This window comes from Oncorhynchus keta, chromosome 19 (genome assembly GCF_023373465.1).
Source record: "Oncorhynchus keta strain PuntledgeMale-10-30-2019 chromosome 19, Oket_V2, whole genome shotgun sequence".
NCBI classification, from domain to species: domain Eukaryota; kingdom Metazoa; phylum Chordata; class Actinopteri; order Salmoniformes; family Salmonidae; genus Oncorhynchus; species Oncorhynchus keta.
In genome coordinates, this window is record NC_068439.1 from 85,416,533 (window position 1) to 85,432,436 (window position 15,904).

The following is a 15,904-nucleotide window of genomic DNA, read 5'->3' on the forward strand; positions in this document are numbered from 1 at the left end:
ACAGGTAGTTCCTTAACTGGCGTTGGTGAGCAACTGTGTGAGCTGCATCCTTAGCCAACATTGCAGACATAAAAACTCGATATGAAATCGAATAGGAAAGCATCACCTACTAAGGCAAAATAATACGATGACATTTCAGCCCCCCAAAAAAAGAGATAATTCAATCCTTACGTTATTCCTTGTTTATGTGTATTTTAGTCGGTTGCGGGTTCAGTTGTGTCTTTCTGATGTGTGATACTATCCTCGGTTTCCGGTCCCGTCGCTTCGGACTAAGCGCAGGGCGCCACGTCGACGTAGAGGGGAGGAGCCATGGGAACGGCCGTCATACAGCGGCGCCTGACGTCATATGGGGTGCGTTCGATCTACTCCGGTTTCAGAGCACTCTATCCGAAATGCGCCAGAAGCGTAGAATAACTGATGAATTTACGAACACACCCCATGATTTCTAACAAAAAAAACTGTGACAGAAGGAACGACTCAAAATCACGTATGAATATTTTAATAGATAATTTTAATCTAGATGTTCATAATTGAACACGAATAAATATGTTAGATTTAATACAGTTGGTCCTCCAAGACAGAGAGGGCGGGAGTGGTGTCCGGCTGCACGGGACCGGAGGGAGAGGAGTGGCCGAGACGTGGATCTGTCGCCTAGCCGGCGTGAGGAGTAGCTGGTTAGCTAACTAGCTAGATGGTGCTTCGCTTTTGCGGTACGCGGAACAGAGATCGGAGAAGCCAATAGTTAACGTTCAGATAGTTAGTTAGTTAGAGTAGATTCTGTGAGTTGCCAACATGGCGCTGTACGAATATGTCACTCGGGACCAACTGTCGGGCTTCGACAAGTACAAGGTAACGTGAAGAGAAAGACTGCTCCTCTAGCTAGCGGTTAGCATGCTAACCTGGTTAGCTAACGAGTGTTTTTCTGGCGTTCAGTTACACCACCATCATTATCGGCCGCTGAACATTCTGGGAAATGTCCTTTTAATTTCGCTGCGGTCAGCTCGTATGGCTGGGGTCATATAATGTAATTGGAATTAGACTAACCGGTTGTGTATTAATGGATCTGACCGATAAGCGACCTGTCAACATTGGCTAACGTAACGTTAACTAGTGACATTACGTACTTGAGGAAAATAGGAAGGATTTCACAACTCATACCTGTACCTATGTTTGTTCACTATTAACTAGTTAACCAGTTTACCAGCGAACTAACCAGCTAGTTAACCCGCTGACTAGTTACTCTATGTCGTGAATTGGAAAGCACCCGTTAGTGGGCTTGATATGCACAGCGGGTACAGAATATATTCTCCATTCAGGCTGTGAAGACTTCACCTCCTTATTTCTGTTTAGTGGCGGGAAAGAACGGGGGGAAATATACGTCCTTTCTTTATAAAACACAATTTCCCACCAGAATGCTACTTCCTGATTAGCCAAGTAGCTGCAGCCCGATATGACGACCGGAGGATGGGTTATTGGGCAGATTTGTTGCCACTGAAGGACGTTTTGCGTGGCGACATTGATAACTATAATGTTGATAACCATCTAGATGTCACCTTGATTCATAGCCTTCATATAGTCTACTACTCAATGGGGAGAGCATGAACGGCAACACCGGGACGCAGTGCCCTTCGCTCCTGCTTCAAAAGCACGACTGTCCTGCAACGGCGTGGGAAGTAGCTACCTGATGGTAGTAGCTAATAGTATGGTGACAGTAAGCACGCATGCAATGTATGAAGCAACAGTACACCCGTCATAAATACTTTAAATTAACATTCTTTAAATTTAAAACTGAAAATGTCATTATTTTGTAAAACAAACAGTGAAATACTACTGACTCTGGCAAAAACACAATTGCAAACTCTCGCAGTACAGCGGTCAAAAAGGAAGAACCCGGGCCGGCGCCCCACTGTTTGGGACCCACTGGTCTAACCTATGGCAGAGCGCTTTCGACACTGGCCACTCCTTTACACTCCTTTCCTTTCGACACACACTCGCTCATACTCTGGTGGCGAAGGACATCACTGCTCCGTAATGTGTATCCAAATTCAGTTTTGAGATCCACCGGCGTCATTGGTGTAGGGTTACCTGGACATTTCGGGCTGGTCATGGAACTATGCAAGTGGGCGGGGGTCTCCCCGCTTTGCTTGATGGGATATGTAGTGATTTTGCCAACACAGCCAGAGATATGTATACAGTCTTGTTCCTTAATCTTCTTTCAACTCACAATCATATTTGTTGATTTAAATCAGACTTTTTTATTCATATAATGAGTAATCCAGGAATGTCACAAGTTATTTGACATGAGAAAATGGCAACTCTACGGATTGCAATGACTACAATGAATGGCTATATTACTTCCTGACACTAAGGGTCCCTGGAGTTCCTCCTTCTCACCACTCTATATTGAGGAGGAGTTGTTTTCATAACTGGTTGCTAGCAAATCCCCGACAACATTTAGTCACCATCAGTCTGAAAACTTGTATTGAATACAACCAGACCTTTTGCTAATTGGTGATGCTCAGAGCAGCGTGAATATGAATGTGCCAATTCATTCCAGTTGAAGTAGTACGAGCAACGAAGTTAGGAAAAAGTTAGTGGTTGTATTCAATAAGATGTATGAATTTCAGCGGCCGCAATTGTACAGAACAAACAGGTACAGGTACGAGTTGAGAAACCTTCCTATTTTCCTCAAGTACGTAATGTCACTATTCCAAAGCTATTACAGAGAACAAGTACATTTTTTTCGCTTCTCAAAATGTTTTTTAAATGTTGTCCTATACTTCTTGTTGACAAAATTCCTGCTAATATTAGGTTTTTGAGCTAGTGCCCAATTGACCCCTTGAAGGAGAGCGCTCCTCGCTCCCAGAATCTCCCAGAATTCACCACTGACGATGCACTTTCACAATGGCGTAATTATTATTCCAATGAAGTTTCCCATCCACAAAGTACAGTGTCTTCAGAAAGTATTCATACCCCTTGACTTTTTCCACATTTTGTCACTGCCTGAATTCAAAAACAGATTAATTAGATATTTTTTTCTCACCCATCTACACACAACACCCTATAATGACAACACCCCATTATTTTTGCAAATGTATTGAAAATGAAGCAGCTGCTACAGCTGTGAGTCTGAGTATCTAAGAGCTTTGCACAACTATATTGTACAATATTTGCCCATTATTTTCAAAATTCTTCAAACTGTCAAATTGGTTGTTGATCATTGCTAGACAACCTTTTCAAGTCTTGCTTTAGATTTCAAATCAGATTTAAGTAAACTGTAATTCGGCCACTCAGGAACATTCGCTGTCTAGGTATGCAACTCCAGTGTAGATTTGGCCTTGTGTTTTAGGTTATTGTCCAGCTGAAAGGTGAATTGATCTCCTAATATCTGGTTTAAAGCAGACTGAACCATTTGTTTTTGACTTTGCTTAGCTTCATTTAATTTGTTTAAATCCTGAAAAACTCCCAGTCCTTAACAATTACAAGCATACCCATAACATGATGCAGCCACCACTATGCTTGGAAATATGGAGAGTGGTACTCAGTAATGCATTGGATTTGCCCCAAACATAACACTTTATATTCAGGACAAAAAGTGAAGTGCTTTGCCACATATTTTGCAGTATTACTTTAGTTTCTTGTTGCAAACAGGATGCATATTTAAAAAAAAATGTTTTGCCCTATAATGGCTTCCTTCTATTCACACTATCAATTATGTTAGTATTGCTATTCTGTACAGGCTTCTGTCTTTTCACTCTGTCATTTAGGTTAGTATTGTGGAGTAACTACAATGTTGTTGATCCATCCTCAGTTTTCTCTCATCACAGCCATTAAACTATGTAACTTGTTTTAAAGTCACCATTGGCCTTATGGTAAAATCCCTGAGCGTGTAATTAATAACTTCACCATGCCCAACGGGATATTCAATGTCTGCTTTAAAATGTTTACCCATTTACCAATAGGTGCCTTTTGCAGGGCATTGTAAAACCTCCCAGGTCTTTGTGGGTGAATCTGTTTGAAATTCACTTCTCGCCTGAGGGACATTATAGGTAGTTGTATGTGTTGGTACAGAGATTAGGTAGTTATTCAAAAATCATGTTACGCTATTATTGCACACAGTGAGTCCATACAACATATTATGTGACTTCTTAATTAAAGCACATTCTTACTCTTGAACTTATTTAGACTTGCCATTACAAAGGGGTTGACTACTTATTGACTCAAGACATTTCAGCTTTTAAGTTTTCATGAATTTAACATTTAGAAAAAACATTATTCCACTTTGACATGATGGGGTACAGTGTGTAGGCAAGTTACAAGAAAATGTCAGTTTAATCCATTTCAAATCCAGACTGTAACACAACAAAATGTGTTAAGTTCCGGGGTGTGGCTCCTCAGCTGCCACTGAGACTTTCTATTGGACAAATTCAGGTAGGCCTTTCCCTGTTCCCTTCAGTTTGCCTTCTTATTTAAGTTTTTTTTTTTTTTTACAGAATCTGCGTAATGAATATGCTCCAGAGCTCTCTGGGTTGGGTATGAGGAGGGAGACAGTGTAGATGGGGTAAGGAATATGCCTCAGAGCTCTCTGGGTTGGGTATGAGGAGGGAGACAGTGTAGATGGGGTAAGGAATATGCCCCAGAGCTCTCTGGGTTGGGTATGAGGAGGGAGACAGCAATGTAGATGGGGTAAGGAATATGCCCCAGAGCTCTCTGGGTTGGGTATGAGGAGGGAGACGGTGTAAATGGGGTAAGGAATATGCCCCAGAGCTCTCTGGGTTGGGTATGAGGAGGGAGACAGCAATGTAGATTGGGTGTAATCATTAGTCCAAACAGGAGTATCTATTGGACAAAATCAGATATGTTCCTCCTTGTTTGGTTCCTGGTGATTGATGTAGCCAACGTTAACTAGCCAGCTAGCTGTCAGTGGCAACGCTGAACATCAGCTGTCCAAATGAATACTGTTGATCGAATACTGTTGATCGGTTACTGACAGGTCTGGTTTATGAGGGGAACAACTCTGTAAGATAGTGTTGTCTGGTTTATGAGGGGAACAACTCTGTAAGATAGTGTTGTCTGGTTTATAAGGTCTAGTTTGTGCATGGGGTCCAAAGTCTCTCTTGTTGTGCCAGGGAGAGAGGGAGTGACGGGGATGGTGATAGAATGGAGAGAAGAAGCCCGATCTGATCTCCCACTGAGGCTCTCTCACCCCCGATCTGATCTCCCACTGAGGCTCTCTCACCCCCGATCTGATCTCCCACTGAGGCTCTCTCACCCCCTATCTGATCTCCCACTGAGGCTCTCTCACCCCCGATCTGATCTCCCACTGAGGCTCTCTCACCCCGATCTGATCTCCCACTGAGGCTCTCTCACCCCCGATCTGATCTCCCACTGAGGCTCTCTCACCCCCGATCTGATCTCCCACTGAGGCTCTCTCACCCCCGATCTGATCTCCCACTGAGGCTCTCTCACCCCCGATCTGATCTCCCACTGAGGCTCTCACCCCCGATCTGTGTGTGTCTGTATTGTATATGCACACCTGCCTGTGCAAATACAGTCGAAGTCGGAAGTTTACATACACCTTAGCCAAATACATTTAAACTCAGTTTTTCACAATTCCTCACAATTTCTTTGTTGGCACTCCTATATGTCCCATAAACATCACAATTGGGTCTTTTTTTCAATTAAATCCGTCATACCCAAAATGTCCATTTATGAAGCCCGTCTGATCAGGAAAAAACTGCTTTCAAAAACGCAACGTCATTTTTAAAAATTAAAATAGTCGCCTATAAACTTTGACAAAACACTTCAAACTACTTTTGTAATCCAACTTTAGGTATTAGTAAACGTTAATAATCGATCAAGTTGATCACGTGGCGATCTGTATTCGATAGCATGGTCCATATTCTCCCTTTCATAACTTCCTCTGAGGGACCCGAAGACAGGAAGTGCCTATCCCTCATCTAACCAAGGATAAACTTCAACCCAAATGCCAGTACTGGCGACATAGTGTGGAAGCTGTAGGCATTGTAAACTGGACGCTATCTATTTTCCCTTGCCATAGACAATACAGAGACTGGCGACATCGTGTGGAAGCTGTAGGAACTGTAAACTGGACCCTATCTATTTTCCCTTGCCATAGACAATACAGAGACTGGCGACATCGTGTGGAAGCTGTAGGAACTGTAAACTGGACCCTATCTATTTTCCCTTGCCATAGACAATACAGAGACTGGCGGAGGGATATTTATTTGTATTTTCCCTTGCCATAGACAATACAGAGACTGGCGGAGGGATATTTATTTGTATTTTCCCTTGCCATAGACAATACAGAGACTGGCGGAGGGATATTTATTTGTATTTTCCCTTGCCATAGACAATACAGAGACTGGCGGAGGGATATTTATTTGTATTTTCCCTTGCCATAGACAATACAGAGACTGGCGGAGGGATATTTATTTGTATTTTCCCTTGCCATAGACAATACAGAGACTGGCGGAGGGATATTTTTTTTTGTGTTTTTTTGTGAACAGTTTTCCTTGGGGTTTTGCCTGCTACACACGTTCTGTTATAGTCACAGACATGATTTAACCAGTTTTAGAGACTTCAGAGTGTTTTCTATCCACACATACTAATCATATGCATATACTATATTCCTGGCATGAGTAGCAGGACGTTGAAATTCTGCGCGATTTTTAACAAAACGCTGCAAAAATTCGCAGCCTCCTTAAATTAACAAGAAATTTATAGTGGTTGAAAAACAAGTTTTAATGACTCCCTTCTCTCCGCTCCTCACTTTCTCTCTTCTTCTCTCCTCTCTTCAGTACAGTGCAGTGGATTCCAACCCCCTGTCAGTCTACGTCATGCACCCCTTCTGGAACTCTGTCGTCAAGGTGAGCACACACACACCACACACACCACACACACCACACACACCACACACACCACACACACACACCACAACACACACACACCACAACACACACACCACACACACACACCACACACACACACCACACACCACACACACACACCACACACACAACACACACAACACACACACACACACACACACACACACACACACACACACACACACACACACACACACACACACACACACACACACCACACACCACACACACACACACACACACACACACACACACACACACACACCACACACACACACACACACACACACACACACACACACACAACACACACACACACACACACACACACACCACACACACACACACACAACCCACACACCATTACACACACACACCACACACACACAACACACACAACCCACACACCATTACACACTCACACACACACAACCCACACACCATTACACACACACCACACACACACACACACCACACACCACACACAGGTTATTGTGACTATGACTACAGTGTGTGTGTATTATGATAATGAGGTCTGTCTGCATCATTGAGGTTTGCTGAGATACAATAACCTTGACCCTCTCTCTACCCTTCTCTCAATTTAAAGGGCTTTATTGGCATCCGAAACACGAGTTTACATCTCCAAAGCAAATGGAATAGACAATAAACTGAAGGGAAATTAACATAGGAAGCATTCGTGAACATTACACATTAGTGTTGGTGCTCCACTGGTTACCCTTTTGTCATGGCAACTGGTCACATCTTGCTGCTGTGATGGCAGACTGTGGTATTTCACCCAGTAGATATGGGACTTTATCAGTGTTTGATTTGTTTTCATATTCTTTGTGGATCTGTGAAATCTGAGGGAAATATGTGTCTCTAATATGGTCATACATTTGGCAGGAAGTTAGGAAGTGCAGCTCAGTTTCTACCTAATTTTGAGGGCAGTGTGCACATAGGCAGACCTGGCTCTCTAGAAGACAGGCGATGGCATTTTTGTTTGTTTGTCCCATTTTGTGAATTTTTGTTTGAGTTGAGTTGACCCCAGACCTCACAACCATAAAGGACAATGGGTTAGATAACTGATGTATTTTTAGCCAGATCCTAATTTGGATGTTGAGTTTTATGTTCCTTTTGATGGCATAGTAGGCCCTTGTCTCAACGTTCACAGTGGAAGTGGCGTTGATGTTCAGGCAGAGGTGCTCAAAAGGTTTTGAACAAATTCAACTTTATTTGTCACCTGTGCCGAATACAACCAACAGTGCAGTTCAGGAAGAGTGAAGAAAATATTTACCAAATAAACTAAAGTAACACAATAAAATAACAATAATGAGGGGGTACCAGGTCAATGTGGGGGGGTACAGGTTAGTAATGAGGCTATATACAGGGGTACCAGGTCAATGTGGGGGGTACAGGTAGTAATGAGGCTATATACAGGGGTACCAGGTCAATGTGGGGGGTACAGGTTAGTAATGAGGCTATATACAGGGGTACTGGGTCAATGTGGGGGGGGGTACAGGTTAGTAATGAGGCTATATACAGGGGTACTGGGTCAATGTGGGGGTACAGGTTAGTAATGAGGCTATATACAGGGGTACCAGGTCAATGTGGGGGTACAGGTTATTAATGAGGCTATATACAGGGGTACCGGGTCAATATGGGGGGGTACAGGTTAGTAATGAGGTTATTTACAGGGGTACCAGGTCAATATGGGGGGTACAGGTTAGTAATGAGGTTATTTACAGGGGTACCAGGTCAATGTGGGGAGTACAGGTTAGTAATGAGGCTATATACAGGGGGTACCGGGTCAATGTGGGGGGTACAGGTTAGTAATGAGGCTATATACAGGGGTACCAGGTCAATGTGGGGGGTACAGGTTAGTAATGAGGCTATATACAGGGGTACAGGGTCAATGTGGGGGGGGGTACAGGTTAGTAATGAGGCTATATACAGGGGTACCGGGTCAATGTGGGGGGTTACAGGTTAGTAATGAGGCTATATACAGGGGTACCGGGTCAATGTGGGGGGTACAGGTTAGTAATGAGGCTATATACAGGGGTACAGGGTCAATGTGGGGGGTACAGGTTAGTAATGAGGCTATATACAGGGGTACCGGGTCAATGTGGGGGGTACAGGTTAGTAATGAGGCTATATACAGAGGGTACAGGGTCAATGTGGGTGGGTACAGGTTAGTAATGAGGTTACATACAGGGGGTACCAGGTCAATGTGGGGGGGGGGGTACAGGTTAGTAATGAGGTTATATACAGGGTACCGGGTCAATGTGGGGGGTACAGGTTAGTAATGAGGCTATATACAGGGGTACCAGGTCAATGTGGGGGGTACAGGTTAGTAATGAGGCTATATACAGGGTACCAGGTCAATGTGGGGGGTACAGGTTAGTAATGAGGCTATATACAGGGGTACTGGGTCAATGTGGGGGGGGTACAGGTTAGTAATGAGGCTATATACAGGGGTACTGGGTCAATGTGGGGGGGGTACAGGTTAGTAATGAGGCTATATACAGGGGTACCAGGTCAATGTGGGGGGTACAGGTTAGTAATGAGGCTATATACAGGGGTACCAGGTCAATGTGGGGGTACAGGTTAGTAATGAGGCTATATACAGGGGGTACCAGGTCAATGTGGGGGGTACAGGTTAGTAATGAGGCTATATACAGGGGTACCAGGTCAATGTGGGGGGTACAGGTTAGTAATGAGGCTATATACAGGGGTACTGGGTCAATGTGGGGGGTACAGGTTAGTAATGAGGCTATATACAGGGTACTGGGTCAATGTGGGGGGTACAGGTTAGTAATGAGGCTATATACAGGGGTACCAGGTCAATGTGGGGGTACAGGTTATTAATGAGGCTATATACAGGGGTACCGGGTCAATATGGGGGGGGTACAGGTTAGTAATGAGGCTATATACAGGGTACCAGGTCAATGTGGGGGGTACAGGTTAGTAATGAGGCTATATACAGGGGTACCAGGTCAATGTGGGGGGTACAGGTTAGTAATGAGGCTATATACAGGGGGTACTGGGTCAATGTGGGGGGTACAGGTTAGTAATGAGGCTATATACAGGGGGTACTGGGTCAATGTGGGGGGGTACAGGTTAGTAATGAGGCTATATACAGGGGTACCAGGTCAATGTGGGGGGTACAGGTTAGTAATGAGGCTATATACAGGGGTACCAGGTCAATGTGGGGGGTACAGGTTAGTAATGAGGCTATATACAGGGGTACCAGGTCAATGTGGGGGGTACAGGTTAGTAATGAGGCTATATACAGGGGTACTGGGTCAATGTGGGGGGTACAGGTTAGTAATGAGGCTATATACAGGGGTACTGGGTCAATGTGGGGGTACAGGTTAGTAATGAGGCTATATACAGGGGTACCAGGTCAATGTGGGGGGGTACAGGTTATTAATGAGGCTATATACAGGGGGTACCGGGTCAATATGGGGGTACAGGTTAGTAATGAGGTTATTTACAGGGGTACCGGGTCAATATGGGGGTACAGGTTAGTAATGAGGTTATTTACAGGGGGTACCAGGTCAATGTGGGGAGTACAGGTTAGTAATGAGGCTATATACAGGGGTACCGGGTCAATGTGGGGGGGGTACAGGTTAGTAATGAGGCTATATACAGGGGGTACCAGGTCAATGTGGGGGTACAGGTTAGTAATGAGGCTATATACAGGGGGTACAGGGTCAATGTGGGGGTACAGGTTAGTAATGAGGCTATATACAGGGGTACCGGGTCAATGTGGGGGTTACAGGTTAGTAATGAGGCTATATACAGGGGTACCGGGTCAATGTGGGGGTACAGGTTAGTAATGAGGCTATATACAGGGGGTACAGGGTCAATGTGGGGGGGGTACAGGTTAGTAATGAGGCTATATACAGGGGGTACCCGGGTCAATGTGGGGTACAGGTTAGTAATGAGGCTATATACAGAGGGTACAGGGTCAATGTGGGTGGGTACAGGTTAGTAATGAGGTTACATACAGGGGGTACCAGGTCAATGTGGGGGGTACAGGTTAGTAATGAGGTTATATACAGGGGTACGGGTCAATGTGGGGGTACAGGTTAGTAATGAGGCTATATACAGGGGGTACCAGGTCAATGTGGGGGGTACAGGTTAGTAATGAGGCTATATACAGGGGGTACCAGGTCAATGTGGGGGGGTACAGGTTAGTAATGAGGCTATATACAGGGTACTGGGTCAATGTGGGGGGGTACAGGTTAGTAATGAGGCTATATACAGGGGTACTGGGTCAATGTGGGGGTACAGGTTAGTAATGAGGCTATATACAGGGGTACCAGGTCAATGTGGGGGTACAGGTTATTAATGAGGCTATATACAGGGGTACCGGGTCAATGTGGGGGTACAGGTTAGTAATGAGGCTATATACAGGGGGTACCAGGTCAATGTGGGGGGTACAGGTTAGTAATGAGGCTATATACAGGGGGTACTGGGTCAATGTGGGGGGTACAGGTTAGTAATGAGGCTATATACAGGGGTACTGGGTCAATGTGGGGGGTACAGGTTAGTAATGAGGCTATATACACAGGGGTACCAGGTCAATGTGGGGGTACAGGTTATTAATGAGGCTATATACAGGGGTACCGGGTCAATATGGGGGTACAGGTTAGTAATGAGGTTATTTACAGGGGTACCGGGTCAATATGGGGGTACAGGTTAGTAATGAGGTTATTTACAGGGGTACCAGGTCAATGTGGGGGAGTACAGGTTAGTAATGAGGCTATATACAGGGGTACCGGGTCAATGGGGGGTACAGGTTAGTAATGAGGCTATATACAGGGGTACCAGGTCAATGTGGGGGGGGTACAGGTTAGTAATGAGGCTATATACAGGGTACAGGGTCAATGTGGGGTACAGGTTAGTAATGAGGCTATATACAGGGGGTACCGGGTCAATGTGGGGGTTACAGGTTAGTAATGAGGCTATATACAGGGGGTACCGGGTCAATGTGGGGGGGTACAGGTTAGTAATGAGGCTATATACAGGGGTACAGGGTCAATGTGGGGGGTACAGGTTAGTAATGAGGCTATATACAGGGGTACCGGGTCAATGTGGGGGGTACAGGTTAGTAATGAGGCTATATACAGAGGGTACAGGGTCAATGTGGGTGGGTACAGGTTAGTAATGAGGTTACATACAGGGGTACCAGGTCAATGTGGGGGGTACAGGTTAGTAATGAGGTTATATACAGGGGGTACCGGGTCAATGTGGGGGGTACAGGTTAGTAATGAGGCTATATACAGGGGGTACCAGGTCAATGTGGGGGTACAGGTTAGTAATGAGGCTATATACAGGGGTACCAGGTCAATGTGGGGGGTACAGGTTAGTAATGAGGCTATATACAGGGGGTACTGGGTCAATGTGGGGGGGGGGTACAGGTTAGTAATGAGGCTATATACAGGGGGTACTGGGTCAATGTGGGGGGTACAGGTTAGTAATGAGGCTATATACAGGGGTACCAGGTCAATGTGGGGGTACAGGTTAGTAATGAGGCTATATACAGGGGGTACCAGGTCAATGTGGGGGTACAGGTTAGTAATGAGGCTATATACAGGGGTACCAGGTCAATGTGGGGGGGTACAGGTTAGTAATGAGGCTATATACAGGGGGTACCAGGTCAATGTGGGGGGTACAGGTTAGTAATGAGGCTATATACAGGGGTACTGGGTCAATGTGGGGGGGGTACAGGTTAGTAATGAGGCTATATACAGGGGTACTGGGTCAATGTGGGGGGTACAGGTTAGTAATGAGGCTATATACAGGGGTACCAGGTCAATGTGGGGTACAGGTTATTAATGAGGCTATATACAGGGGTACCGGGTCAATATGGGGGGTACAGGTTAGTAATGAGGCTATATACAGGGGTACCAGGTCAATGTGAAGTACAGGTTAGTAATGAGGCTATACAGGGGTACCAGGTCAATGTGGGGGGTACAGGTTAGTAATGAGGCTATATACAGGGGTACTGGGTCAATGTGGGAAGTACAGGTTAGTAATGAGGCTATATACAGGGGTACTGGGTCAATGTGGGGGGTACAGGTTAGTAATGAGGCTATATACAGGGGGTACCAGGTCAATGTGGGGGGTACAGGTTAGTAATGAGGCTATATACAGGGGTACCAGGTCAATGTGGGGGTACAGGTTAGTAATGAGGCTATATACAGGGTACCAGGTCAATGTGGGGGGGTACAGGTTAGTAATGAGGCTATATACAGGGGGTACTGGGTCAATGTGGGGGGTACAGGTTAGTAATGAGGCTATATACAGGGTACTGGGTCAATGTGGGGGGTACAGGTTAGTAATGAGGCTATATACAGGGGGTACCAGGTCAATGTGGAAAGTACAGGTTATTAATGAGGCTATATACAGGGGTACCGGGTCAATATGGGGGGTACAGGTTAGTAATGAGGTTATTTACAGGGGGTACCGGGTCAATATGGGGGTACAGGTTAGTAATGAGGTTATTTACAGGGGGTACCAGGTCAATGTGGGGGGAGTACAGGTTAGTAATGAGGCTATATACAGGGGTACCGGGTCAATGTGGGGGTACAGGTTAGTAATGAGGCTATATACAGGGGTACCAGGTCAATGTGGGAAGTACAGGTTAGTAATGAGGCTATATACAGGGGGTACAGGGTCAATGTGGGGGGTACAGGTTAGTAATGAGGCTATATACAGGGGTACCGGGTCAATGTGGGGGTTACAGGTTAGTAATGAGGCTATATACAGGGGGTACCGGGTCAATGTGGGGGGTACAGGTTAGTAATGAGGCTATATACAGGGGGTACAGGGTCAATGTGGGGGGTACAGGTTAGTAATGAGGCTATATACAGGGTACGGGTCAATGTGGGGGTACAGGTTAGTAATGAGGCTATATACAGAGGGTACAGGGTCAATGTGGGTGGGTACAGGTTAGTAATGAGGTTACATACAGGGGGTACCAGGTCAATGTAGGGGGGTACAGGTTAGTAATGAGGTTATATACAGAAATTACCGGGTCAATGTGGGGGTACAGGTTAGTAATGAGGCTATATACAGGGGTACCAGGTCAATGTGGGGGTACAGGTTAGTAATGAGGCTATATACAGGGGTACCAGGTCAATGTGGGGGTACAGGTTAGTAATGAGGCTATATACAGGGGTACTGGGTCAATGTGGGGGGTACAGGTTAGTAATGAGGCTATATACAGGGGTACTGGGTCAATGTAGGGGGTACAGGTTAGTAATGAGGCTATATACAGGGGTACCAGGTCAATGTGGGGGTACAGGTTAGTAATGAGGCTATATACAGGGGTACCAGGTCAATGTGGGGGTACAGGTTAGTAATGAGGCTATATACAGGGGTACCAGGTCAATGTGGGGGGGTACAGGTTAGTAATGAGGCTATATACAGGGGGTACTGGGTCAATGTGGGGGGTACAGGTTAGTAATGAGGCTATATACAGGGGTACTGGGTCAATGTGGGGGGTACAGGTTAGTAATGAGGCTATATACAGGGGTACCAGGTCAATGTGGGGGTACAGGTTATTAATGAGGCTATATACAGGGTACCGGGTCAATATGGGGGGTACAGGTTAGTAATGAGGCTATATACAGGGGTACCAGGTCAATGTGGGGGGTACAGGTTAGTAATGAGGCTATATACAGGGGTACCAGGTCAATGTGGGGGGTACAGGTTAGTAATGAGGCTATATACAGGGGTACTGGGTCAATGTGGGGGGTACAGGTTAGTAATGAGGCTATATACAGGGGTACTGGGTCAATGTGGGGGTACAGGTTAGTAATGAGGCTATATACAGGGGTACCAGGTCAATGTGGGGGTACAGGTTAGTAATGAGGCTATATACAGGGGGTACCAGGTCAATGTGGGGGTACAGGTTAGTAATGAGGCTATATACAGGGGGTACCAGGTCAATGTGGGGGGTACAGGTTAGTAATGAGGCTATATACAGGGGTACTGGGTCAATGTGGGGGGTACAGGTTAGTAATGAGGCTATATACAGGGGGTACTGGGTCAATGTGGGGGGGTACAGGTTAGTAATGAGGCTATATACAGGGGGTACCAGGTCAATGTGGGGGGGTACAGGTTATTAATGAGGCTATATACAGGGGGTACCGGGTCAATATGGGGGGGGTACAGGTTAGTAATGAGGTTATTTACAGGGGGTACCGGGTCAATATGGGGGGGTACAGGTTAGTAATGAGGTTATTTACAGGGGGTACCAGGTCAATGTGGGGGAGTACAGGTTAGTAATGAGGCTATATACAGGGGGTACCGGGTCAATGTGGGGGGTACAGGTTAGTAATGAGGCTATATACAGGGGGTACCAGGTCAATGTGGGGGGGTACAGGTTAGTAATGAGGCTATATACAGGGGGTACAGGGTCAATGTGGGGGGGTACAGGTTAGTAATGAGGCTATATACAGGGGGTACCGGGTCAATGTGGGGGGTTACAGGTTAGTAATGAGGCTATATACAGGGGGTACCGGGTCAATGTGGGGGGGTACAGGTTAGTAATGAGGCTATATACAGGGGGTACAGGGTCAATGTGGGGGGTACAGGTTAGTAATGAGGCTATATACAGGGGGTACCGGGTCAATGTGGGGGTACAGGTTAGTAATGAGGCTATATACAGAGGGTACAGGGTCAATGTGGGTGGGTACAGGTTAGTAATGAGGTTACATACAGGGGGTACCAGGTCAATGTGGGGGGGGGGGGTACAGGTTAGTAATGAGGTTATATACAGGGGGTACCGGGTCAATGTGAGGGTACAGGTTAGTAATGAGGTTATATACAGGGGTACAGGTTAGTAATGAGGTTATATACAGGGGGTACAGGTTAGTAATGAGGTTATATACAGGGGGTACAGGTTAGTAATGAGGTTATATACAGGGGTACAGGTTAGTAATGAGGTTATATACAGGGGTACAGGTTAGTAATGAGGT

General features: G+C 45.7%; 1 protein-coding gene across 1 annotated transcript in view; it reads left to right on the forward strand.

The window, feature by feature from the left end:
- Window positions 1-637: 637 nt before the first annotated feature.
- Window positions 638-15,904, forward strand: part of selenoi (selenoprotein I) — a 58,756-nt gene continuing 43,489 nt past the window's right edge. Inside the window, exons 1-2 of the mRNA XM_052471682.1 lie at window positions 638-849; window positions 6,822-6,890. Coding sequence (XP_052327642.1) covers window positions 793-849; window positions 6,822-6,890 — 126 coding nt within the window. The 5' untranslated portion in view covers window positions 638-792. The remainder of the gene's footprint in view (window positions 850-6,821; window positions 6,891-15,904) is intronic.